The sequence below is a fragment of the Camelus ferus genome, chromosome 24 (genome assembly GCF_009834535.1).
Source record: "Camelus ferus isolate YT-003-E chromosome 24, BCGSAC_Cfer_1.0, whole genome shotgun sequence".
NCBI classification, from domain to species: Eukaryota; Metazoa; Chordata; class Mammalia; order Artiodactyla; family Camelidae; genus Camelus; species Camelus ferus.
Genome location: NC_045719.1, coordinates 853,094 through 878,212, shown reverse-complemented (window position 1 = coordinate 878,212; position 25,119 = coordinate 853,094). Strand labels below are relative to the sequence as shown.

At 46.4% G+C, this 25,119-nt stretch overlaps 1 protein-coding gene across 3 annotated transcripts in view; it reads right to left on the bottom strand.

Annotated features, from left to right (window-relative positions):
• Positions 1 to 25,119, bottom strand: part of SPIRE1 (spire type actin nucleation factor 1) — a 140,935-nt gene that overhangs the window by 3,945 nt on the left and 111,871 nt on the right. For 2 of the 3 annotated variants that reach the window (XM_032467188.1, XM_032467190.1), the window contains 8 exons: positions 15,861 to 16,033; positions 11,851 to 11,941; positions 8,505 to 8,647; positions 6,115 to 6,288; positions 2,263 to 2,400; positions 1,667 to 1,737; positions 1,120 to 1,147; positions 895 to 1,031 (listed from right to left, as the gene is read on the bottom strand). In XM_032467188.1, coding sequence (XP_032323079.1) covers positions 895 to 1,031; positions 1,120 to 1,147; positions 1,667 to 1,737; positions 2,263 to 2,400; positions 6,115 to 6,288; positions 8,505 to 8,647; positions 11,851 to 11,941; positions 15,861 to 16,033 — 955 coding nt within the window. The remainder of the gene's footprint in view (positions 1 to 894; positions 1,032 to 1,119; positions 1,148 to 1,666; positions 1,738 to 2,262; positions 2,401 to 6,114; positions 6,289 to 8,504; positions 8,648 to 11,850; positions 11,942 to 15,860; positions 16,034 to 25,119) is intronic. The other variant, XM_032467189.1, reaches the window with a different exon arrangement.

Sequence of the window (25,119 nt, the reverse complement as noted above, 5' to 3'; positions counted from 1 at the left end):
AACTAGGAATCATCTACTCATTTCCTATTTTAATTAAACCAGACAGGAACGTAGGCTCAGAGTAAGTACAGCAGAGAACATCAGACCTGCGGGCCCTGAGCCCAGGGACACAGCCACGGTCAGAGGTCCTGCTGGGGCAGCAACGTCCCAGCGGAGTCTGGGGCCAGGGGCATGAGTTTCTTGTTGGGATCACAGCTTCCCTGCCTCACTGCCCACAGGCCTTGACACGCAGCAGTGGCCACTGTCCAGCATTTGGCACCAAGGCCAGTGTCCCTCCCAGAACGGGGAGAGGGGGGCCAGTGCATAAAACCCCAACCCTCTCGGCCCTGCCAGCGTGTGACTTGAGCTGGCCTGACCCCTCCCTGTCTTCCTGAAGGACCAACACTAACCTTACTCTGCACTAAACGCAAAGTGATTGATACTCAGGCACATGCTTTATTTAAATTGCCAGCTCCTGGCACACAGCTTTATTTCTGCCTCTGCAGTAGTAAAGTAAGCTGCAGCTTCTGCAGACTACTGCACACACGGGATTAAACAGATTTTCTTTTTAAACTAAAGAAGGAAAGAAACATTAGACTGTTAACGTTAAAGTTTTCAACTCCACTGGAAACAAGGTCAGTTTTAAAGATGACTTTTAAAGGATACATTGAAGTAATTATTTCCAAAGTAGAAAAAAAGTTTAACTATGACATTAAGTATCTTTCAAGGACCTAGCCATTATCCCTTAGCACGCTACCTCTGGCAAGTTTGGAGATCTGTGTGCAAGTCAAAGCTATGTTAAAACCAAGGAGCCAACCCACCCAACCCCACCCAAACCCCTTCGAGCCAAAACCCCACCACATCACCACAGTCCTCCTCCACAAAGGATGTTCAGGAGACCCAGGCCCTGCCCACCTGGCAATGCTCTGAAGTGGCCGATGGTGGCCAGCAGGGGGCTTCTCTGGCCTCACACAACTTTCCCCTCTTCGCAAGGCTGAAGGTCCCAGCGAGAAGATGGGAAGGGTGGAGTATGGCTTGGAGGGCAGCCGCATCTGTTACCCAAATAAAATAGAATGAGCAGCGCGGCTGGAGGCCGAGTCTCTGAATTCGACACAAGGGGGAGTGTCGGGGCCTGCTTACCTTTTTGCAGCACTGCGAGCACACGGGCCTGCACACAAAATCACAAGTGTTACCAGCACGACACAGACGCGACTGCAGAGCTAGAGAAGCCGGGGCTGCGCGGTCGGGAATTCTACAGTAATGGCCCGAACGCTCTGGGCCTTCTGTCCGGGTGTAACGGACTGTACGACGTGGACTGCCGAGAAGACAGCCGGCCTGCCAAGCCTAGCTCTGACACTGTGTCCCCTCTGGAGGCAGAGCTGACATGTGTCTGGACTTCTCTTACTTGTCTATCCTGGGATCACATAACAGTCACATCTATTGCTTTCTGTTCAAACGTGACATATAATTAGTAGAGCTATCTTGGATACACAGAAGAAATACACGCATAAAAACACTTTCCAGGCTCAGTATCAAACAACTGTTCACGCCACTCGTGAAAAAAATCAGTGTCTCTAACACACAAACACAGCACAGCAGGGTGACAGACTGGCCCGTTCCCAACACCGTCCCCATGAGAACAGCAGGACGATGGCAGCACCACCGTCACCGTCACAGGAGGCCTTACCTCTTGCAGAACTGGCAGGTGTGAGACCAGGTGAAGAAGGAGAACCTCCTGGTTCGGCAACAAAAGCAGAGCTAAAAATACAGGTTTAAAAGGAGAGAAAAGCAAGGCCAACAGCTGAGTCCCAGACCTGCAAGTTGTATGTGGGGAAGTTCAGCAGACAAAGGGAGAGGACTTACAGACCCTTCTCTTAAGTCTGGCTCTGTGATAATTACAATTGGGCTCTGGTTTTGGTTATAATTCTACTTTTACAGGTAGAGTCACCTGAGTCTCACCATCATGGAAGCAATCAGAAGGCGGTTCTGAAAAAGTCTCCTGTTTCTCAAAATACATTTTCTTTACAAATCCTTTAACAGTGTAACAACTAAGGGCAAGCAAGACACTTTCTGAAGGCATACCGTTATTTATGATGGTGGCTTAAACCTTCCAGTTTTCACTGTCCAGGGGAGAAATAAAAATACTCGCTTTTGTGGGCCTGCCTGCCGGAGAGTAAGCCTCTCATCCCCTAGAGCCCCTCAGAGCCCGGCCCCGCCGGCTAGCAGACAGCGCCCGCAGGGGGCACGCCTGCACTGGCCGCGGCCCCACGGCCGACACGCTACCTTTCCTTTCTTCAGAGCGGTGTAGATGTCCCTGTACTGCTGGTACTTTTCCAGCTCTGCCTTCACCAGGACTTGACGAATGTGCATCACCTCCTCCACCGTGAGCGCCAGGCACTCCACCGGGTAGCAGAACTCCTCCTGAAATTCAAGACTCCACATGAGCGAGAAACTCCCCCTCGGCACGGGGACACCTCCCATCAGATCTGTCACCTGTTAGTAGCTTCAGAGAAGAGAAGAGGGTTCCCACCACCATGAGCAGGGCTGGCACACTCTGGGGACCACATCGCCCCTCGCTTCACCAAGACAGCGACAGACAACAGGGGACTTCGGGGACCACGTGAAACCTGGAGCTGACTGAAATCTCTGACCAGTAGAAGTTCCTCACGTTTGCTCAGACGTTTTGCCTCAGGTATCTCTAGGTCAGTACGTGGAGCTGTGTGTCTCTGCACCAAAATCGTGGGAAAAAATTTTGCTGCTCCAAACCAGATTTACGTCAGGTTTCTCCTACGACTACACAGACGTTATCTCTGTGTTGTATGTATCTGCTAATAATAAATAGCGAATCTACAACATTGGTGCCGTTTGTAAAACTGACCTGTGGTGCCCAGAGCAGCCCGAAGAAGGTGGTTAGTAACTGATCTGAGAAGCGTTACTTAGTGGTAAGTTACATCGGCACACCCTGAAAAATCCTAGTGCTGCAAGTGGAACCGGAACGTGGAAGTATTTACTGGTGCAGTCTGCAGCCGGAGGGAACCGCCACAGGCCGGCCCACACTCTCCAGGCCTGTTACTCCTCTTAACACAGCTGCGCAACACACAGCCAGCACTGGAGCGACGTGGAGACGCTCAGGAGACTTTGACAGGGAAACTCAGGTTGGCTGTCCTAGGTTAACAGCTCCCCAGTGACAGCCGAGGAAGATGCGGGTGTAACTGACCCACTGAGTAAAGAGCCTCCCACCGCCTGCCCCCCCCCCCCCCGCCCCGGCCCTGCGTTGATTGGTGGTGCGTCCGACAGAAAGACAGAACTGGCCTGGGCGCTCGCACCCTGCCAGGCGTCACAAGGGCCACTGTGGTGCAGTGACACGAACCCAGTGTTCTCGGTGCACACACTGCAGTTCACTCCCACACACGCAACAGCGCTGCTCCCAGGCATTCTGGGGTCACACAAGCCAAACGACAGAGCACAGGACTATGAATGCTGTCAGTTTACAGTTTTAACATTCAGTTCTGTCTTTCAATCAGAGAAAAACAAAAACAAATCTAGCTTGCAAACTTGACAAACATTAGCATTTACTAAAAAAAGTAGTCTGCAGAACTACTGCTTCTTCCTAATGATCAATTTAAAGCCATCTCTCTTCAAGCTGAATTAGGGAATGTTAAATTTACTAAAAATGTTTTGGAAAAGGTCCTGCAATTGAATTTTTAAGATGAAAAGCTTATAATTTGGAGGGTGGGGGGACAGTATGCTCGGGAAGAGTATAACGTGTGCTCCAGGATGTCTGAAACACTTGACAAAACCACCATCACATCGTTTTTTCTTTCAATGGGAAGAGCTTTCAAAGACAACAGGATGAAGCTGACGTGTCCAGCACTTACTGTGCTTTGCTCAACCCTGAGAGAAGCGTGGCGTCCACTGGGAACGAGGCTCGCCCCTGGACTTGACTGTGCACGACAGCACCGTCGGCTGCGCACGTCTGAACGACTGCTCTCAGCCTGTAACATGCTCCACGAGCAGTTTCCCTGCGCTCATTTTTATCCACCAGTGACGAGCGGGACTGCGCTGCATCTTCTGATGGCTCACCATGTGACAAGCGGCTGAGCTGGGACAGGCTACGTATGGATCCAGCAAGGAACCAGATGGGCACCACCTGAGAGGTGCTGCTGTGCACACAGGGAGACGGCTCATGACCACCTCCCTAGGCTTGCGCAGGTGGGCATTTTGGCCCACGGGAACCCTTCCTCCCATGGCGGGGCACCAGCACACAGCACAAACCCGGCAGCCTGCAGCCCCTCGCCTGGTCGCAGGTCACTAAAGGGTTAGAGCTTTGAACCGTGCACAAATCCAGGGCTTCACTGGATGTTATAAGACACTGTGGATTTTGTTTGTTTGTGCTCTTGTTCTTTTTTCAAATTTGAAGCAGATTACCGTTTCATAAAGTACGTTCCATCAGGTCAAATGCTAATGTTTAATTCTGGTGTTTTCTCAAGGACAACAAAACTTTAATGCAACATGAAAAAAAGTAGTAAGTGGTTACTACAATAGTTTTCATTATTTTTTCAACTGACAAAAAACATTAATTCGACATCCCCAAAGCCAAACCAAACCTCAGCAGGTCCTGCTGAGATGCTGACGCTCCAAACGCGAGCGCACGCAGGGTCCGCCCCGTCGTTACTGGGCCGGCGCACCCCCCTGTCTCGGCTGGGCGTGGACTCCAGGCTCCAGGCAGCCCAGCTCTGACTCTCTGGCTGCTCTGTGCGTCCACATGACTCCCAAGTTCAGGAAAGGGAGCTAAATCTTAGAGAGTGTTAACAAAGGTTACCATACGCTACAGGAGCAGATGTGCCTTCAGAACTTGCTTTTGTGTGTGTCACTAACATCGCCGAGTTCTGGTTAACATTCTGGTTGTATCTGCCATTCAGTAGGAATCCGAGTTAGGCAGCACAGACCTGAGCGTGATGTACAATCTGGTTACTGAGCCCCGGAAAGGGAAACAGCCACATTTTATACAGAGTTCTCAATGAGCAAAAACTTCATTAATCAACAGCAGATATCTGAAAATTATCCAAACAACTATTGGTTTTCATGAGTTTTTAATAAAGAAAAGGAAGGCAGATTCAAATAAAAATGCAAATATTAAATTTAATTACAATTTTCTTTTTTCAAGTTCAACTTTAAAACTCAAAGTGAATTCTTTGTCTAAAGTCACGTGTAGACTTAATATACAAACTGGGGACAACTAAATTTAAAATGCTGGCAGATTTTCAGAAACAGCAGGAGGAGGGGCAGGAGTTAAAGTGCCACCCCAGTGCCTGGCCACGTGCTCACGTGGCCAGATCTGAAATGAGAAAAGAATGAAGATTCATCCTGCATTTCACAGCAAACAGAACGGAACGTGTTGTGCCTCATTTACATTCGGAGCCTCTTTTCCTCACCAGGACAGCCATAGAGAGGAACGAGGGAAGCAGCTGCCGGCTCACGTGCTGGGAGGGTCTGGGGGGCGGCAGCGCGTGCCCCGGGGCAGGGGGGCCTCAGTACAGTTCGGGGGCTTTTTATTCCACTGAGGCTTCGGAATTACTATGCTTTCTTTAAAAGATATATTCTGTACGAAAATCTCAAAAAAAATGCTAAATGAGAATTTTAAAGTATTGTAAATAACCACATCAATAAAAAGACAACTTCAGATTTCTCTCTACAGAGAAGCAGAGTGGGTTTTCACGAAAACCACGTAGCATCCTGACCATCACAACACAGCTTTAAAGCTGCCGGAGGAGAGAGCGGGTCCCCCGCGGCCGCAGGCCTGGCAGCTGGGTGTGCGAGCACGCGCTCTCCTGAGGGTGGGGAGGCCTGGCGTTGGGGGGGACACGCCCTGACCCTGACGGGGGACGGCACCCCTTCCGCTGTTCCATCAGGCCGCTCTAATCCGATGCTGCATTCTGAGTTTGTTGTCCTTTCAGCTACTGCCCTGTCAATCGGGATCACGTGTGACCCACACATCCTACCAAAGATTGGAATCAACAGTCAGAAGCAAGTGTCCATTTAAGCTGTTAATCTTTGCAGAGTGCAGCGGCTGAGGTATCACTGCCAAAGAGAGAGAGAGGAAAATGATTCCAGAACCAGCAGAAAGAGGCCAACCTTTGCGGATCTCCACCTGCTGGTAAAAGCTCTCTCACACAGATAATACACAGCCCCTGCTACCCCCAACACGGCTGCCTCCAAAGGATGAGAGCTGAGCAGAGAAGCTGTTTGTATGGCAGAGAAAAGTGGTCGGAAAGGCGTCCTTGGCCACGCTCTGGTCACCCCAGGAACCTGAACAACACAGAAGGGAGAGGACGACGGCGGGGAAAAGAAAGGAGAAAACGATGCTCAACGTGAGTGACCTGCCAACAGTGATCACAGAGCACGGAAGAATAACAAAACAGAACAAAACCACCACGAGGACATGAACGGTAGATTCCACACGCGTGTCCGTCTGTATCCGCATGTATCAATCAGGAATCAGACCGTGAAGTCATGCCTAGAGACTCAGCGTTCACACAGCAAAGACCCAACTTCTATAACTCGGCTGTGCTGTGAGCACTGAGTCTCCCACTCGGGGCTCGCCGGGGCGCAGGGCGGGGCAACCGCAGAAAGCGAGGGGGTGTACACCAAGCAGCTGCCTCCTGCCCCCGCCCCAGAAGGTCCTTAAAGACAAGCCATCCTCACTCGATGGCGAGCACCCTCAACCATTTGACCAAATGCTGAAAAAAAAAACTGCACTTTCAACATCTGAAGGAAAGGGAGGGACATACAATAAAAATGCAATGAGGAATAACAAAGACATTTCTGCCATTTTTAGTGGCGGGGTTATAAATACAAAGTGATTCCATGTTTTCTAAAGTACAGATAACATTTTAAACGATCATACTTTTAAAAACAATACTTACCAAGCTAGAGGACACCACCAGGAAAGTAGTGACTTTATGGATCCCCAAGAGAAGTCTGGCAAGAAAAGTCCTGACTTCCACCTGGAGGCACTGCAGGGGGCCTAGTCCTGCGTGGATCCGGAGCCCCCAGCACTGACCACAGGCCCCACTGCAGGCTCACAGACCCGCTCCGTGACTGCACACTGGTTTTATCTCGCTCTCCTCCTCCACAAAAACAACTCACATCCTGACCGAGCACCCCCTGCGCTCCCCTCACCAGGAAGTACACCTCGCGAGCCCGATGGGGGGGGGTGTCTTCCTGGGTAACGCTTCTATTCACAAGCCAAAAGCTCCTGCAGTTGATCTGACAGTTTCTTCACACTGATAATTTTAAAATTTCATTCAAGTCTAGTCTCAACAACGATGTCACGTGATCACGAGGCCCGGCACACAGCTGAAAGATAAACCGACTGTCAGGGAAAGCTGTGTGAAGAAAACAATGTCCTAAGTACCGGACCTGTGGGAAAAAATCATAAAAAAGCTCCCTCTTACATCTTTTTAAGTTGTGACAATAACTGTATTTTGCAAATAAGCTTACACTAACAAAAACCTTTGGATGGCAAAGTTTTGAACCTCTCTGGTCAGAGTTCTGTTTTTCAGCTGTAGTCCAACACGTATCAGGATTTGGTGATTATTTAGGGGCTGGAGAAATCCAATAGGAATCGCTACAAAATCATTAGCCCTTCGGTGGCATTATCTGGAAGTAGAGACGACTGGTCACACTTTAACACTGCGAGCTCAGCTCGAACCCGTCCCTCCACACCACCTCCCTGTGCCTGGAGGGAGGACCTGTTACTGCTTCACCGAGTCCCTGCTGCATCACTGCAGCCTGAACAAGTCGACCACACGCAGTCCAGCATTTCACTCCTGAGTGTCTGAAGAAACGCTAGACACTGGGCTAGCTGCCGGCAGAATTACTGACGGAGGCCTTACATCTCGCCTACAAACATACTGGAAGTCAAGTGGGACAAAAGGAATCTCTGCAGACTTCCTCGGGCTGGTAAATCCAGCCCTTCCTCCTGGAAGGGTCTCGGTACTACATCCCACTGTCTGAGGAATGAGTAGCCACCACATGAACCTGGAAGTCTCTGGAAAACAGCAAAAACCGTCAACCCATCCAAACAGAAGCTTTGGCTCCAGGATCATAAAATGCACTTGGAAACAATGAGCAAAGGATTTTCACGGATCAAAGTTCTCCCCCTTGTACTTCTGCTCCAACTAAAGAGTCTAGTGTCGTCAGACTTGGCTAAGTTTTTTGCTTAGTTTTTAACAATTTTTAAGTGTCTTAATGTCCTCTGAAAGGAAGAAAGCCTTCCTTTAATAAAGACCCATACTTTTAACCATTAATAAGTCTTTTGGGGAAAAAAGTACCTTGAACAAATAAATAATGGCCAGATTTCATTTGGGTTACTGTTCGGGTTGGTTTTCTTTGGCTATTAGAAATAAGTAAGGTTATTTAAGTTCACTGCAGCTTTCGGAAGCTTCTCAAGAAAGCTAACGATTCAAGACCCTCTAACTGATGGCAAGCTATCGTGCAGTGCCCGTGAGTCCGTTACTTACGAGCGAGCGGGAGCTCTGCCTGGACGGAGGCAGGAACTGCCTCACAGTGGTAGGCGTCTCCTTTTCAATGGAGTGTCGTCTCTGGGGTGGCGGCCGTCTCTCTGGCTGGGGCGTGGAGGACATGGGCAAGAACTGTGGAGGGGCTAAGGAAATGCAATTAACCAAACTGAGATCAACTCCCACAACAAAAACCTCAGATTTCACATCACCTGTGACAAACACTGCATTCAGAAATCAGGTGTTTGTCTCGCTGGAGAGGTATATTGGGGTCAGAGGCCCTTAGAGGGACAGTGTAAGGACTGCTACAGAAGAATCTTTGTAAGACAATCTTGCTGCAGAAATAGCAAGGAAAAAGGAAAAGAACTGTTTTTAATATTCATTCAAATTCATGCATAAAATACAATATAAATACGGTCTCAGGTTTGTACATACAAATCACATGCTATTTTCCACAAAATTTTGCAGTTGAAGAGTCTCAGGCTTTATTCTAAAATTTTTAAATTAAAAAGATCAGGGGGTAGCAAAAGCCTTGTATTCAACAATTTTAAGGAAAAAAAAATTTCAAGGAATAGATCTTGAGCTTTATTTTAAAACCATGTAAAAATTACAGACTCACACCCAAATTCTCAAGTGCACCCTCCGCTTACATTCTCCTTTTTAAAATAAAATAGGAAACCTCTTCCTTCTTGATGTGGATCAAGACATTTTATCCCCAGGTTTGAATTAGGCTGTATTTAAATTTCAAAAATCGAATTCCAGCTTTGATGTCTGAATAGTCTACCAGTGCCCCTCTGCCTAGTAAAGGAGAGTGTCCAGGTACGATTCACACTCTGAAACATGAGGGGGACGTCGGGAGTGAACTGTGCCGTCAGAGCGCTACTCAGCGCTTAGTCAGGCTGCCTCAGGGCCGCCGGCGGGAACAGCGAACGCACAGAGGTAACGGGTGGCCCTCCTACCGGGACTGTCCTAGCTAGAGATCACTGAGGGAAAACAAAGGGCACAACTTCCGTGATCAAGAACAGGTACAGAAATCTATCATGTGACTTGACTGTCTCTATAAATTTAATGGGCTCGGTCCGGTACCAATTACAGGTAACAGCGAAGGTCGGCTCCTACAGTTTCTATGTTGTGGTTATAAACGCGTCAGCAGACGTGATTTGCAAGTGTTTTCTCCCATTCTGTGGGTTGCTTTTCTTCTCTGCTGATAGTGTTTTTTTATGCACAAAGTTCTTACTTTTCATGAACTTCAATTTGTCCAGTTTTTCTTTTGTTATCTGTGCTTCTGGTGTCACATCCAAGAAATCACTGCCAAATCCAATGTTGTGAAGCTTTTGTCCTATGTTTTCTTCTAAGTTTTATTACTGTAGATCTTACTTAGGTCCTCTGTTGACTCTGAGTTAATTTTCGTATATAGTGTAAGGTGAGGGTCTACCTTCACTCTTTCGCATGCAGATATCCAGTTTTCCCAGGGCCAATTGTTGAGAAGACTGTTCCTTCTGCACCGAACAGCCCTGGCACACCTGTGAGAAACCATCTGTTTTGTGAGGGTTTACTCTGGGCTCTGCATTCTATTCCACTGACCTATATGTCTGTCCTCTGCCAGCACCATGCTGCTTTGATGACTGCAGCTTGGTAGTAAGGTTTGAAATCACGAAGTGTGAGTCCCCCAGCTCTGTTCTTTTTCAAGACTGTTTTGGATATTCAGAGTCCCTTGAGATTCTGTGTGAATTTAGGATGGGTCTTCCTACTTCTGCAAACAATGCCACTGGTACTGGAACAGGGACTGCACTAAACCTGCAGAGCGCTTTGGGCAGTGCTGACATTTCAACACTGAGGCATTCAATCCGTGCACGAGATGTGCTCCCATCTGTCTGCCTCCTTTGTTTCTCTCCGCGACGTTCTGCGGTTTTCGGTGAGCAAGGACTTCACTCCCGTGCTTACTTCCTAAGCAGTTCTTTCTTTAAAACTGAACTGTAGTTGGTGTAAAATACTATGCTTTAATAAAATGGCTCTTTTAATGTCTTTGTCTACTGTGTCTATCATCAGGCCTTTTCTGGGACGGGTCCTGGTTACTTACTTTTTCCTTCTGCATGGGCCCTGCTTTCCCATTTCTTTATATGCCTCGTGCTTGTGCGCTGAACACTGGACACTGGAATCTCACGCTGCGTTAACTCTGGAAGTCCGACGCTCCCCCTCCCCCAGGGCTTGCTGTCTTCCGTTGTTTTCTGTAACTGTCGCAGGCCGTTTCTGTGCTGAACATCAGCTTGAGGGGCAACCCAGCACCTCCTCGGGTCTTTCAGGAGCCGCCCCCGGGCACTCAGAGTCCCTGTCTAACTTTGCCTGTAGATGCAGTCATCTTTTGAATGTTCTTGTGTTTTTGCTCTCCAAAAGGGGAGAAGTGAAAAGGTAAGGGGTTGGGGGAAAGGCACCACTTCAGCTAGAGGAGAGGCCGGGGCTGGTGGCAGTGCAACAACAACGCCTGCCAGCCTCTGCCTGCGCCTCTGCAACCAGGCGTGGTCATCGGCCCTCAGGGCCCAGAGGACAGGCTCCTCCTGGCCCGGCCCGGCCCGGCTCCTGCAGGCTGTTCCAAGAACAGCACACAGCACTGGCATGTGGCTGGCGGGGTGATGTAGCCACCACTGAGCTAAGAGCTGAAATCTACTGAAACGAACCACAATTTAGCATCCAAGTCTCCCCTGAAAGTTGTAAACATTCAACAGACTCAAAGAGTTGCAAAAATCGTTCCATCAGATAGACTCTGCCAGTACAGTTACTGTCTAAGTTCAAAGACCAATTTCTGGTGCTCCTACTCTGCCTTCTTCCCAGGATCCTCCCCCTTAATATGTAATTTTTAATCCTTTGTAATAATCTCATAAATGAAAAGATTACTTAACAGTATTTTAAGAAATCACTTACCTTTAGATTCTGTGTTCAGAACCTATTGTCTCAAGACTTATAAAGGTGTTTTTACTATCTACACATGTGTGGGTAAGGATATGTGGGGGGCGGGGGCTGATAACAAATCTGATTATTTAGGGCTTCTGGCTTAAATCAGATAAGGAGGTAATTAATCTAACAATTACACACAGTTGACATGTTCCCTACAACTATTGCTTGTAAATCCAAAGGTGACTGATTTATTGTAAGTTGAGAATTTGGGACACAGTCACCAGTCTAGCCCCACCTTCTGAGGTCATTGTAGGAAAATAACCGAGCATTTCTGCTCCTGACTAGTGAAATCCCAGGGCTAGTTCTGTGATTAACGGGTCACCCCAAATCATCAGGAGGCACTTTGGGGTTCCCGCTTCAGGTCAGACGTGTGTTGTAAGGTGCCTGACACACTCACCCTTCCTCATGGACACAGCCTCCAGGAATGGGCCCTCCGGGAAGTGGGGAGACGCGCCGCTGCTGCTGGCCGACCGGGGCAGGGCTTCCTCCTGAGAACGGCACAGGCAGAGCATCCTCAGACACCAGTGCTCTCCTGCTACCTGCTCAGACTTACTGGCAGACGTGCATTTTAACACGAGGCGCCGAACTGTCACGTTGAAGGTTCAAGCCAAGCTAGAGACAAACTAGAAGGTCTCTAAAATCAGACATATCTGGGTTTGTGTCCCGGCTTCGTCCCTTATTAGAGTGACGTGACACTGGGCAAGTTTGTCATCTTAGTTTCATGATTTCCACAGGGTTGTTACAAGGATAGATCCGATAATACATTTAAAATGCTTAACACATTACCTGGCACACAATAAACGGTGATTAAATTATTAGTGGAGTATTTCACGCATGTATGAAAGTAACAGACTGGAAAAACAACTAGGGTGCATGCAGTGTGTCTTGTTTATTGTTGTTACCAAAGACGAGACTTGCCAAGAAAAGAGTAAGTATTAGCTGAATGAATGGATGAAAATAAACATTTCATGAAATGAGTTATGAGTCTAGAAAAATGTCTGTCTTGTACCAAAGAAAATTCAAATTCCTATTACCAGTGAGAAGAGACCTTAATTTGCTTTAGGTTACACCAAAATGAAGCACAGTATTTATTCATGAAAAACTTACTATTTACACATGATAGGGACACACACTAAACAGAGGACAACTTACTTCCACAATATCTATAGAACACTGCTAAATATTTTTAAATATAGAAGAAAAAAATTAGGTTAATATATTAATCTATGACTATGTGAGATAAACTGTTAGTGAGAATTCTCTGACATACTTAGGTAAGGCAACTTCAGGAACTAGCCATTCACTAAAAACTGGCCTCAACTATAACATACTGCTGAAAGCATTAATTTCAAACAAGCTTCACGACAAAGGATCTGGCCAAGGAACAGGAGAAGAAGGAAGGCCATGTGAACCACACAGTGCAGGCAGAGAAGGTCCCTGCACTCTTGGTTCTCACCACGAGAACCAACCACGCAGTGTACACAAAGCCTCACCCCAGACATGCTTCAGGCCACACAGTCACGAGAAAAGCCAGCGAGAGCTCGCACGATACCCTTCTGCTTACGGAAGGTCAAAAGGACACAGAGGCCAAGAGTGTCTTGTAGGAACAGGAAAAGAAGTCATACCCAGGACTTGCCGGTGATTACGAAGCAGGTGCTTCCCTGATGCAAACCATTCCCCCATCACGTTCTTCAGCCCACCCACTCACACTCATTTTCACAGCTGAACTTCACATAAGCCCGAGACCTGCCCACACCTTGCACTCCACTCCTCCTTACTGGTCTGAGCTGCTCCCACAGAGAACAGCCAAGCACCTGTCCTGGGCAGGCAGGGCGGACGCAGGTCAGTGTGCAGGGCCGCCGTGGGGACAGGGCCACTGTGGGGCAGGGATGTGGCTCAGGGCCTCTTGGGGCTTGCTCCCAGAAGCTGTCGATGGTCCCCCGTCCCTGCATGCCCACCTCAGGGAGCTGTATCCACTTTCAAGCTCAGTTCCTGGCCCAGAGGAGTCGGAGACACCCAGAAGGGAGTGAAGGGACCTTGCCTGCCACGTCTCCTCCCACTGACCAGACATTGCCTGCCTGGCTGAGGGGCTTTGATGGGGCTCTGACATCTCTGGAACATCCATTTCCACAGCCTGGCTGTAGAAATATGCTTGTTTGTATTGTCTGATCCCAGTTACTAGTCTCCGACACTCACTAAGTTAGGCCTTTTCTAGTTCTGTCCTGACCAGTGACTCTTAACCAGGTCTGGGCTGCACAGAGGTCACCGTCAGAAGTCCCGTGGCTTTGCTCCCAGGGCGGCACCGTCACTGAGGGTTGCCAGCATCACCTCAGACACAGCCTGGGCACCTCACTCACGTAACAGGAAGGAAAGCCTCCTTCTCCCAAAACGAAGCCCAGTGGAGGCTCAGCCACAGCTCATCTGCTCAGCTTTCTGACTGAGAGCTTTCATATGGCTCCAACCAAAGCTTATCTCGATGTTTAAAATGTTACCTGGGATAGGCTAGCAGAGGTTACTGAAGATAAGCAAGAAGCAGTGAAATTAAAGTTCTAGGAAGAGGGAAAAAAGATGGAAAAAAGATGGAAAAATCCGCAGGGACCCTGCTACTGGGAGGTTTTAAGGTCTCTCTCTCTGCCAGGGGCTCGTGTTCTCACCGAAAAGTAATGATGCTGAACAGGATTTCAAAGGCCCCCTCCAGTGTCAATTATTTTCACTCGGGCATTCTCCATTGCTGCTAGTTGGAATACTAGAAAGTTTATGCGATATGCAGGCTTTGAGGTTAGGCTTGGGGTTCAAATCCGACTGTGTGATTTGCTAGCTCTTTAACAGTCAAAGTTCAAAGATAAAACCTTTCTGTGCGTCTGTTTCCTTATCTTTTATATAAAAGGGGCATATAGCTGCTTCAAGGGTCTTTGCGAAGACATGAACTTGTAACACCTAGAGTTCAGCACAGAGTTAGTGCAATAAAAAGTAGGCACTACAGCTTTCTTTGAGGAACTTGGCAAGCATGTATCAAAATCTATAAAAATGTACATTCTCTCACCTAGCCAACACTCTTCCAGAAATATTCTGAAGAATAATTCAAAGCAAAAACGTGTCATGAGGATGTTCACAACGCTATTGTTATTTAGAGTAACGGAAAGCTGGGAACGGCCTAAATGTTCAAAAATGGGGGACTGGTTAAATACAGATGGCAGATTATGATGATGGAAGACCACACAAATACTAGGCATCATGCTGGAAAAGGACTAATCAGATTGGAAAATGCTCATGCTATTTTGTGCAGTAAGAAACACGAGCAGCGCCAGCTCACCCCCACGGCCGGAAGCAGGGTGCACGGTCTCTGGGTCACTGCTACTAGCCCAGTTTAACAGCTAGAAACTTTTAAAAGACAACAACTCAAGCTTGCAGTTAATGCTTATTACTTAACTACTACTATTTATTATCTGATGAGTGGATAATTCTATTATAAAGGGTCACGCGCTCTAACATAACAGGCCAATGGGAAGGTTATGATGGAATCACAGAGAAAGAGTCTTGCTGGGTCACTGGTGTCGGGGAAAAGCAGAGCTGGGCTGGGCAGGCTGCAGACGCAGATGCACAAAGCGGAGGAATGAGGGCTGAACAGGAAAGAACAGGGGCCAGGTAGGGCTGAAAGGTAAACCGAGGCACGGAGTAGGGTTGCAGGCCCTGGAGTGCACAGCTCTGACGCTTCTTAGGGGTATGAACTTAATCCTGTAAGTGGCAGGGAGCCTTCAAAGGTTCCAAGGAGAAGTGACAAAGACTGGTGGTATCTGCAAGATGGAAGTGGGGAAGCTAGGAAGATAGGTGAGATATGACAGATGAGAGTGAGCACGCACTGAAGTCGGGCAGTAACAGGGGCATTTCTTTATTATTTTCAACATTCAAAAGATGTTCAGCAGCAAACCTGTTATTACTGATACTGCTGGATTAGGGGTCATGGAAGGCCCTGTGGGAAACCAGCACAGTGTGCTCTTCAGAGGCTTGTCTGTTGCGTTACAGAAAGAACAAGCTTTAGGATGGGGGGATGTGGGGGTGGGGGTGTGTTTAGAGAGGGAAAGCTCCATAGAAATACGTTTTTTCTTTTTCCTTCACCTAAACAAAGGGAAAGGTATTTAGGATAATACAGGTTTGAAAGTTGCTGACTGACTTCAACCCCACTACAATCTAAGAATATACAGAGTTCTTAATCTATTTTTTAAACTATAGTCACTACACTGGCCTGTATTAAGTAACAGTGAGTAACCCACTGTTTCATTTCCTGCCGAACAAGTCAATTTCAGCCCTAACTTTACTGACTGGAAAATGGGAGCGAGAGAAGAGATGGAGCACCAAGACCAGTAAACTAGGCCAGAGGGCGCCCGCACCCTGAGCCTGGGGCCTCACCTCGGAGTCAGAGCTGTCCAGCTCCGCCAGCGTGGGAGCTTTGAGGAGCTTCTTCCGCTGCACAGGCACCTGCGGCCGGGCACCCGACCCACCTTCTTTTGATTGTGACGTTACACCTCCATTCACCATTGATGATTCCACAGCATTCTTTGGACATTCAGGGGTAGTTACATCTGGTAAAACAAAGGTGAGAGCTTATCCTTTCTTGAGCCCAGAAAGGTAATCAGTGGACCAAATGCACTTTTCCAAGTACCTGCACTTGGAACCACACCCAAGGAGACCTGGCATTTCTATGTCGAACAAATACGACGCAGAGGACAGACACCGTCCCGCCTACGCACACAAAACACTTCTATTAGATTATGTCAGGTTCGAGCAAAACCTTCAAATGAGTAACTGTATGTTCACATTTGTAGATTAAAATTTAGAGCTGGAAGAAATCCCATCGGTAACGGACTCCCACCTCTTTATTCTCCAGAGGCCCAGAGAAGCCAGCTTCACTTCTCAGCCTCTAAAGAGCTAGTGGTCAGCAGCTCACAGCGAGGGGGTGCACAAAGCCTTATGAAGATACGGCTGTAAGATCTGAAAATGGTTTGATTGAAAAATAAAAATAGCTAATACTCTATACACATATGAACATGGACACAAAGAGTCTGGGCTACATTCCCTCTGATAAAGCTGATCTAGTTACTCACAGCTCAAGTCTGGACGGGAAGGCAGTGAAAGGAATGTGGCAGCGCCGAGTGCAGGGCATGGCGTCTAGCTCTAGAGGACAAGGTACAGAGAACACAGTGCACAACACACAGAGCACAGAGCCCACTGCAGAGAGGTCAGCGTGTCCGGCATACAGCAACGTGCAGACGGTTTGGATTCACAGTCTAGCTCTGCTGCTAGTTGTCTGACCCTGAGCCAAGCTACATGCCATTTCCTTGTCTGTAAAACGGGGCTCGCACAGTCGTGGGCCTGCTGTGAGGAGTCAGCAGGCTGACAGCCACACACCAGCACTGAGCACCGGTGCAGTCAGGGATGGCGACCACTAACTCTGACTTCTGCCACCCTGTGTGAGGAAGAGAAGGCTTGGCAGTGTGGCAGGCCTGGCGCTGGAGGCCCCTTCTGCTGCGCTGCAGCCCGTCGCCTTCCCGTGCAAGTGGAACTCATTTTCCTCAGCATTTCAGAAACTAATAATTTTAATATCTAACTACTAAAGTAGACTACTTAAAAGTGACAAAAGTAGCCACTGCATAATTTAATGCGCAGACCAGCACATGAACTGGTCTCTGTCGCTGGAGCAGGCCGAGAAAGCCCTGTCATTCACCAGGGAGAAGGGGATAAGGAGCAGCGAGTGAGAAGTTGGGCGAGGGCTCCTTCCGGGGGGAGGCCCTGCACCCGAGTCGCTGTCAAATGCAAGCGGGTTCTGTCTGTCACTGTTCCCCCAATATGATGCACAGGACTTCCAGGAAACATTCAGAATGAAATTGTGTTCTAGTCCAGTCTTCTTTGACATTATTTAAAAGAATTATGTAAATTATTATAAATGATACATATGTAACTCTTAATATTTACAAATTCTGCTCATTTTTAGAAATCAAGAAGGCCAGAACCAGAACTGGCCTTGTGAACTAGGAGAAAAGGTCTGAGGAAGCAGGAAAGGAGGAAACGAAAAAGGGAAGAAGACTTGTCTTTCAATCATTTATCATTTTACATAATATTTTTAGTAGAAAACTTGACAGCACAGGAGTTAATTTTGTTATTACCTTTCCAGGTATTAAGGAGGTGGACAAGTATACAACTGGGGGAGAGGGTGTGCTGAAGGGGACAGAAGGGCAAAAGTAGCAAGTTTTTACACAAATTATAAAGGCTAAAATCTTTAAATAATCCTTCATAAGGAGGCGTGCAGAGCAGTAGGCTGCCACACCTAAGAGAGTAAATTTTCCAAAAAGCAGAGGAGGCAACGGTTGGGCTAACTGGTTCATTCCTACTGAAGAAAAAGCTAATGTTTAAACACGGTCTGGAAGTATACCTTGAAAAGCCTCAGTCTGCAGTGTATCTCATTTTCTGCACTTCCTACTGAAGACTGAAGCTCACGTCTTGGTAGCAGTGAGTCTTCCACAAGGAAGCACAGAGTGGAGGAACCAGAACCAGAGCCGCCCTCGTGAAGACACGCGCCTCCCACCCGAGCGGCACAAGCTCCCACCCAGCAGGTCAGAGCGGCCCTGAGGGCGAGGCCGCCAGTGGCGTGTGCAGGACACTTCGGTGGCTGCATATTCACAGTGATGTTTCAGGAAACGTGTAATTACGGTATCAGACACATGATTTTATGGATGTCTTTGCTTAAGAAATGCTTAAAAGACACTTACGGCAGATTTAAAAAATTTAAATGGTACCCTTGGCACTCAAGGCTGGTAGAAATCACGAGGGCGTCATCTCCACTGATGTTCAGGGGACACTGTGAGGGGACAGCGGCCGCCGCGAGATGGCCTCATGCTCGGGGCGGGGGTCTGAGAAATCACCCACCGGCTCTCTAAATGCCCCCCACTGTGTGGAGGGGGCCTGCGCACCTGAGCTCACTGGCTGCCTCTGCTGGAATAAGCACCCAGCCCTAAGTCCAAGCTCCGGGACTAGACGGGGCTGGTGGAAAGCTGTTACGTCACAGTCAGGTTTCAGAACGATCTCCACGTGTGAAGCTAACTGCCACGTGTGATCTGACCTCATACTATGTATTTGTAAAAGGCCAGCTGAACATATTTTTAAGTAGTTTGATTACTCATACTTTTCTGTTCAAATGAATAATACATCATTATTACTTCAATGTATTCAGTGAGGAAACCACACCATAGAATTTCTGGTGATGGAATTACGAGTAAGCAAAATATTTAAGAAGCTACATATAGCTTTAGAGGTCATGCACCTCATGTTTAGAATCTCAACTGCAGAACCATGATATTAAATACTTTATGTAATAACTCCTGTCATTACACAGTCTAGTAATTGTGTGTCAGACAGACGCAGCTGCTGCTATATTTAGTTGGAGGAAATATGACTGGATGCAGATTATATATTTGGTATCTGCATTGGAAAAATAAATTATACTCACCTTAATTATTGTTGAATAGTATTAAAAATTAATATTGCCTAAACATATCTGAAGCAGAACACACACATCTCACTTTATACTTAAGTTCAGAGGCATTTTCTATACTACATGTTTAAATATTTACTTCTCAGTTTGCTAATTTCTCAGCTTGGAGAAGAAATGCATTCCAATCTCTGCATTTAGGTTAGAAGAATGGATCAATCTTTCCCTTTATAATCTGGGACATTTAAATTGATTGGTCAAAATGCAACAATGAAAACATGAAAGTAGCACAAGAAATCGAGAATGAAGCATGTAGAAATCACAAAGTGGACTCAGGTACAAAATCAACTATGGCAAATGATAAGCAGGGAAAGCAAAACTTTTTGGCTTCTCTTTTACGTCAAGGAGGCTAAGCACCAAGAGCCTTCTTCCCGACACAAAAAGCGCTAAGGCACAAGGTACAGCTGCACGCAGCGTGTGTGGGGGCCACGCCGTCTAAGCCACCCCTGCGCCCGAGCCTCGTCGGCCAGCAGTCAGTGTGCAGGCAGCCAGCCGCCCCCCGCGGTCCGCCTGAGAGGAACGCCTCTCACAGGGACTCAGGAGAGAGAGCATCTGGAGCACGTGCTGCCAGCTCTGTAGGTCAGCGGTGACACGTGTGCTCTAAACATTTCTGAGCTTATTTTCCAGATCAACTTTTTTTTCTTTCCACAAAATCACTCTGCAAATGGTTGACAACATAAAAATCATCAAATGGATAAAGAGAATAGAAAAGGCCCTTCAGTGGTCAGTCAAAAGTAGTAAGTGAAGACTCAAATATTTATCTGAGTTTCTTGAAAGTGCAAATATTAGTCATGCCTGACTACAAACATAAACTGAAATTTTTAAAAAAAGGAGTTGGGAACTAGTGTAGTAGTTGGAAGATACTCAGTAAATATTCACAGACAGGACATGAGACTAGAATTCTCTGGCTCTTTAAATATGAATTTGTATAAAGGCATGCCAACAGTTCCATGGCATGTAAAAGAATGTTCTAGAAGGAAGTATTGGTGCCAACACTGTATCTCATTTTACATTCAAAATAGCAGCTTCCAAAAATAAAAATTCCACCTTGCAATATATTTTATTGGGATTAAGTTGACTCTGAAAATTCACACATATACAGTTTAAAAACTCAGGTTAAAAAGGAGGCTGACATTACAGACCAAACTTAGTCATTCAGAGCTACTTGTTTCACTGTTAATCCCCGCTATTTAACAAAAGGGGTCTAAACTCGTCCTACAAACCCCGGACACATAACTGTATTTTACAGCCAAAGCCATCACAACGCTCGCATGCTGTGAGACTCCTTCCAGCTCACAGAACCACCCGGGACAGGCTCTGGGACCATGGAGACTGGGGGACAAAAGACAGCTCCTGCCCTCCAGCTGAGGAGCAGCGGCACTCTGAAGCAGCTGACAGCTTTGCGTTCAGCTACTTAAACGCTGAGCGCTTGAGAGAGCAGTGTCAAAACTGTTTCTTGAAATCGCTGGGTATGCGCCAAAGGCAGAGCTGCTGGGCTCGCCGGCACGGCCTCACGAGCGCGCGGGTGAGCGAGGCGCCCACAGGAGGGCACACGTCCCGTGACCACAGCGCCCGGGAGGCAACCGAGTGACTGGGGTTTGCGTTTTCCTCAGGAAGATTATTTTCAAAGCAGCAGAATGTTTTATTTGACTGACCACAGCCTAGAGCCTTTCAATTTTCTTTTTTGACATGTTTGAACAAGCAGACGCATGAAATGTGTTTCACAAAACCACAAAACCCACGTCAGGTGTGACAGTGCTTTTTTTTTTTTTACCTGACAAGTCAAAACTGTAAGACATGCTAAGTGGCCGCATTGCTGAAAAAAGAAAACAAACAATAAAAAGAAAATAATTCAGCTGTTAGGAATACACAGGGAGGACGAGGAAGGGAGAAGATTCAAGACCTGCAGCGGCGCATCTCAGAGTTTAAGGCGGAGGCAGTGAGTAAATCTGAAATGCAATAAAACCATGAGGCTGAGTTTCAGTTACATCACCAGGACTTGAAATGGAGAAACAATACAAGAAAAAAATAACTTTTTAAAGAACATGTCAAAAGTGAAACAAAGATAGAAACATTTTAGAATCATAGTACAGGAGTTTTTACTTAAAAATTAGATCAAAAGTAGCCATGTTTTAAAACATGATTTCGGAACATACAAAATCTCTAAAGTTTAAGAATAAATGTGTTCTTAAATAATTCACTTCAGGATGGAAACTCGGCTCTCTGCATGCAGGTGAGACACTTTGTAAACGTCTCCTTCAGGTACAACATCACAACGTGTCAGTACCATCTACTGCAGGCAGTGCCACCTGCAGCTGAGGAGCAGCCTCCAGACCCAGAGCGTCCGAGTCTGAACCTCAGCTCTGCCGCTTACAGGCAGTGTGGTTCTGGGCGAGTTACCTAACCTCTCTATGCCTCAGTAACTTCATCTGTAAAATGGAAACAATGGTACTTATTTCATGGGATTGTTATGAAGATTAAATGTTTCCATACAAAAAAAAAAAAAGGTGTTCAGAACAGTGCTTAGCATATAGTAAAAGTTAATCAATATAATCTCTTAAAAATAAGCATTTATTTCCTGTTGAAATCACTTGTTTTCAAAATTTTATTACATATACTAAAAACACTGAATTGTACACCTTTAATGAATGAATTTTATGGTAGGTAAATTATATCTTAATAAAGCTGTTTTTAAAAAAGGCTATTACAAAGATTTGATGAATTTGGGTATTCATAAGAGAGAGAAATGATGTATTTTTCACTGCAGCCCCAAATTCTCACCAGTACCACTTATTCTACAACCCGGGCTCAGGGAAGACAGGTGCCTTTACAGTCAGAAGAGGGGAACCTCGGGGCCACGGACAGGCAGAGCGCCCCCCCCCCAAGTCCACGTTTCCAAGGCAGACTGCCAGCAGAGCTCTAACACACAGGCTTAACAGACATATCTCGTCCAACTTACTCATTCAGTCTAGCCATTAATTCATCTTATCTTTTGATGCATCACGCACATTATACATCATTTACCCTTTTTCAAAAAATTTAAGTATAGTGGAAAAAAAGGAACTCTAAAATAATGGGGAAGTAGGTGAATAACAGACAACTGAGTTAGTGTCAGGAATCATGTCTTTATCAATAAAATTCTGGGTCATGTTTAACGCTGTGGGGAGGTGCTGACGCCACACACAATGTTGCAAGAACACTGCACAAAGTCCTGTCTCCATCACACACAAGCACCAACAGCAGACACCTCTGCTGCTGAAATTGTGGGTAACATTTCTTCTTTAAACACTGTCGCATCTCCCCAGTGTCTCCTGGGGCTTCTACTTGCACTGACATGGAGGTGAAAGGTTATAAAGCTGTTCAGGGAAACTTCTCCTCAAGATAATTCTACCAACTTTATCCAACTCCGCAAGGCAGAGAACTGCATAGTAAGAACTGATGCAGACCTGCAGAAAATACGTGAGCCAAATCCCTCCCTTTCCACTTCAGGTTCAAGATCAGTTTTAAAGGTAAGACTGTCATAGAAAAATCACTTTCTGTAACAACTCAATTCTGGTTGTTGTGAAACACCAATTCACAAGGTTAAAATATAGTAAGATAAACTCAACATAAAATTGGTATTTAATTACTCTAAAGTAGGTTTACTGTTAGTCAGCATCTAATTTGTTTAAAATGAAACAGAAGAATATGTCTATGACAAAGGTTTGTGAGGACCCTTCATGCAATGTGTCCCCTTGGCAGTGCCAGGGACTGCCGGTCTCTCTGCAAACTCCTTCCACAGCCACCCAAACGCCTTCCGACCCACTGTGGCTGCACCGGTGGGGACCCACCGTGCAATGAACATACACCATGCCCATCCCTCTACCCCAACTGCTGACATAGTTGTCTAACTGAAAATAAAGGTTAAAAAAAAAACTTATAAAAATGAAGGAACTTAAGTAACAAGTTTATAATTGTACAGCGCGAGGAACTATATGCAGTATCTCGTAATAGCCTACAATGAAAAGGAATATGAAAAGGGAAATCTGCGTGTGTATGCATGGCTGAACTATTACACCTTGCACCAGAGACTGACATAACAGTATATAACCTGCCTGTACTTCAGTAACAAAAATGAAGGAACTGTGTGTCAAAAATCACCCGAAACCACACAAGCACGCCTGACCCACCCCCTCTTCCGCTGAAGTTTATAAGCCCTGCTCTCTACACCTGCAAATTGTGAAGCTTACCTTTTTTTACCTTTTTTTTGAAGTGTAGTTGATTTGCGGTGCTTTTTTGTTTCTGACGTACAGTGTGGTGACTCAGTCATAGAAAAAACTGAACTTCATATTCTTCTCCTTCATGGTTTATTGTAGGATACTGAATATACTTTCCTGTGTTATATAGTAGGAACTTGTTTATCTATTTTTATAAACAGTAGTTTCTATCTGCTAATCTCAAACTCCTAATTTGTCCCTCCCCCATTTTCCCCTTTGGTAATCAAACATTTGTTTTCTATGTCTGTGAGTCTATTTTACTTTTGTAAATAAGTTCATTTGCATCCCTTTTTTAGATTCCACATACAAGTGATATCATAGCTTATTTGTCTTTCTCTTTGTGATTGACTTCACTTAGCATAATAATCTCTAGGTCCATCCATGTTGCTGCAAATGGCATTATTTCATTTTTTATGGCTAAATAATATTCCATTGTGTATGTATACACACACACACACACACCACAAATTCTTTATCCATTCATCTGTTGATGGATAATTAGGTTGCTTCCATGTCTTGGCTGCTGTAAACAGTGCTGCTATGAACACTGGGGTGCATGTGTCTTTTCAAATCGTAAGTTTTCTCTGGATATATGCCTAGGAGCGGGATTGCTGGGCCATATGGTGGTTCTAGTTTTAGTTTTTTAAGAAACCTCCATACTGTCCTCCACAGTGACTGCACCAATTTAAATTCCCACCAACAGTGTAGGTGGGTTCCCTTTTCTCCACACCTTCTCCAGCATTTATTATTTGTAGACTTTTTAATGATGGCCATTCTGATCAGAGTGATGTGATACATCACTGTAGTTTCAATTTGCATTTCTCTTCTAATTAGCAATACTGAGCATCTTTTCATGTGCCTACTGGCCATCTGTATGTCTTCTTTGGAGAAATGTCTATTTATATTGAAGCTTACTTTTCTCATGGTAATATATTTGTTCTGCCCTATAGTTTTGTTGAAGTCTTTTTTATTACCTCCATTATTCCTTCTCTAATACAGTAATTTTTTAAAAATATAGTCTTCAGCTGCCATCCTACGATACCACTTCCTTATTTTTCCACAGTGTAAGTTCTTACTCTTTTGAGGCTGTGGACCCTCTTTTAGGAATCTGAGGAGAGCAATGGAACCTCCCTCCAGAAAAATGCACATGCACACCCTCTGTGAAATATGCACACATTTTTTATACTTCAGGGGACTCACAGACCCTGCTCAGGCTCACTCAGGGACTCCTAGGATAAGAACTCTCGGTTCACATGGTTAAATGTTCCAGCTCATTATTATATCAGTGCTCACTCCCATGAATTTGTCACTCAGCATGCTTTAAACATCATTTTAAAGAGAAAACACTTACTGCCACAAGAATGAGGCAGGGATAAACCCACACAGCCCCTGCACACTCTGCAGCTGTGTGACCAGAAGACACACTCAATTATTTAACACCTACGGGAGCGCTTTTCCTTACAGTGGAGACCGGGCACAACAGGGTCTTGCTGGCCCGGGTCACGGTGCACTGAGCCGAGAGCCAAACAGGAGCGCATCAGTGTGGGATGACTGGGAGTCACGGGAGGCGGACAGCGAGGTCAGAGCGGATGTGACTCAGGAGATAAGAAGAGAGGTGGGGCCAGGGTCGCTCGCCACTGTGGGGCTCAAAGAAGGGATGACTAGAAAGACCCAGGAGAAGTCAAATCAGCAGGCCTGGCCGCTGGGTATGGGTCAAAAGTGATGCTGAGGCCTCCATCCTGGTCACACTGAGATGGGGAGCCAGGGGAGACAGTTTGAGAAGGCAGGTGAGGTCACCTGTGGGCACCATGGGCCTGCTTTGCATGTCAGGGGTGAGGTGGCCCCGTATAGCAGACATTTCTAGCCA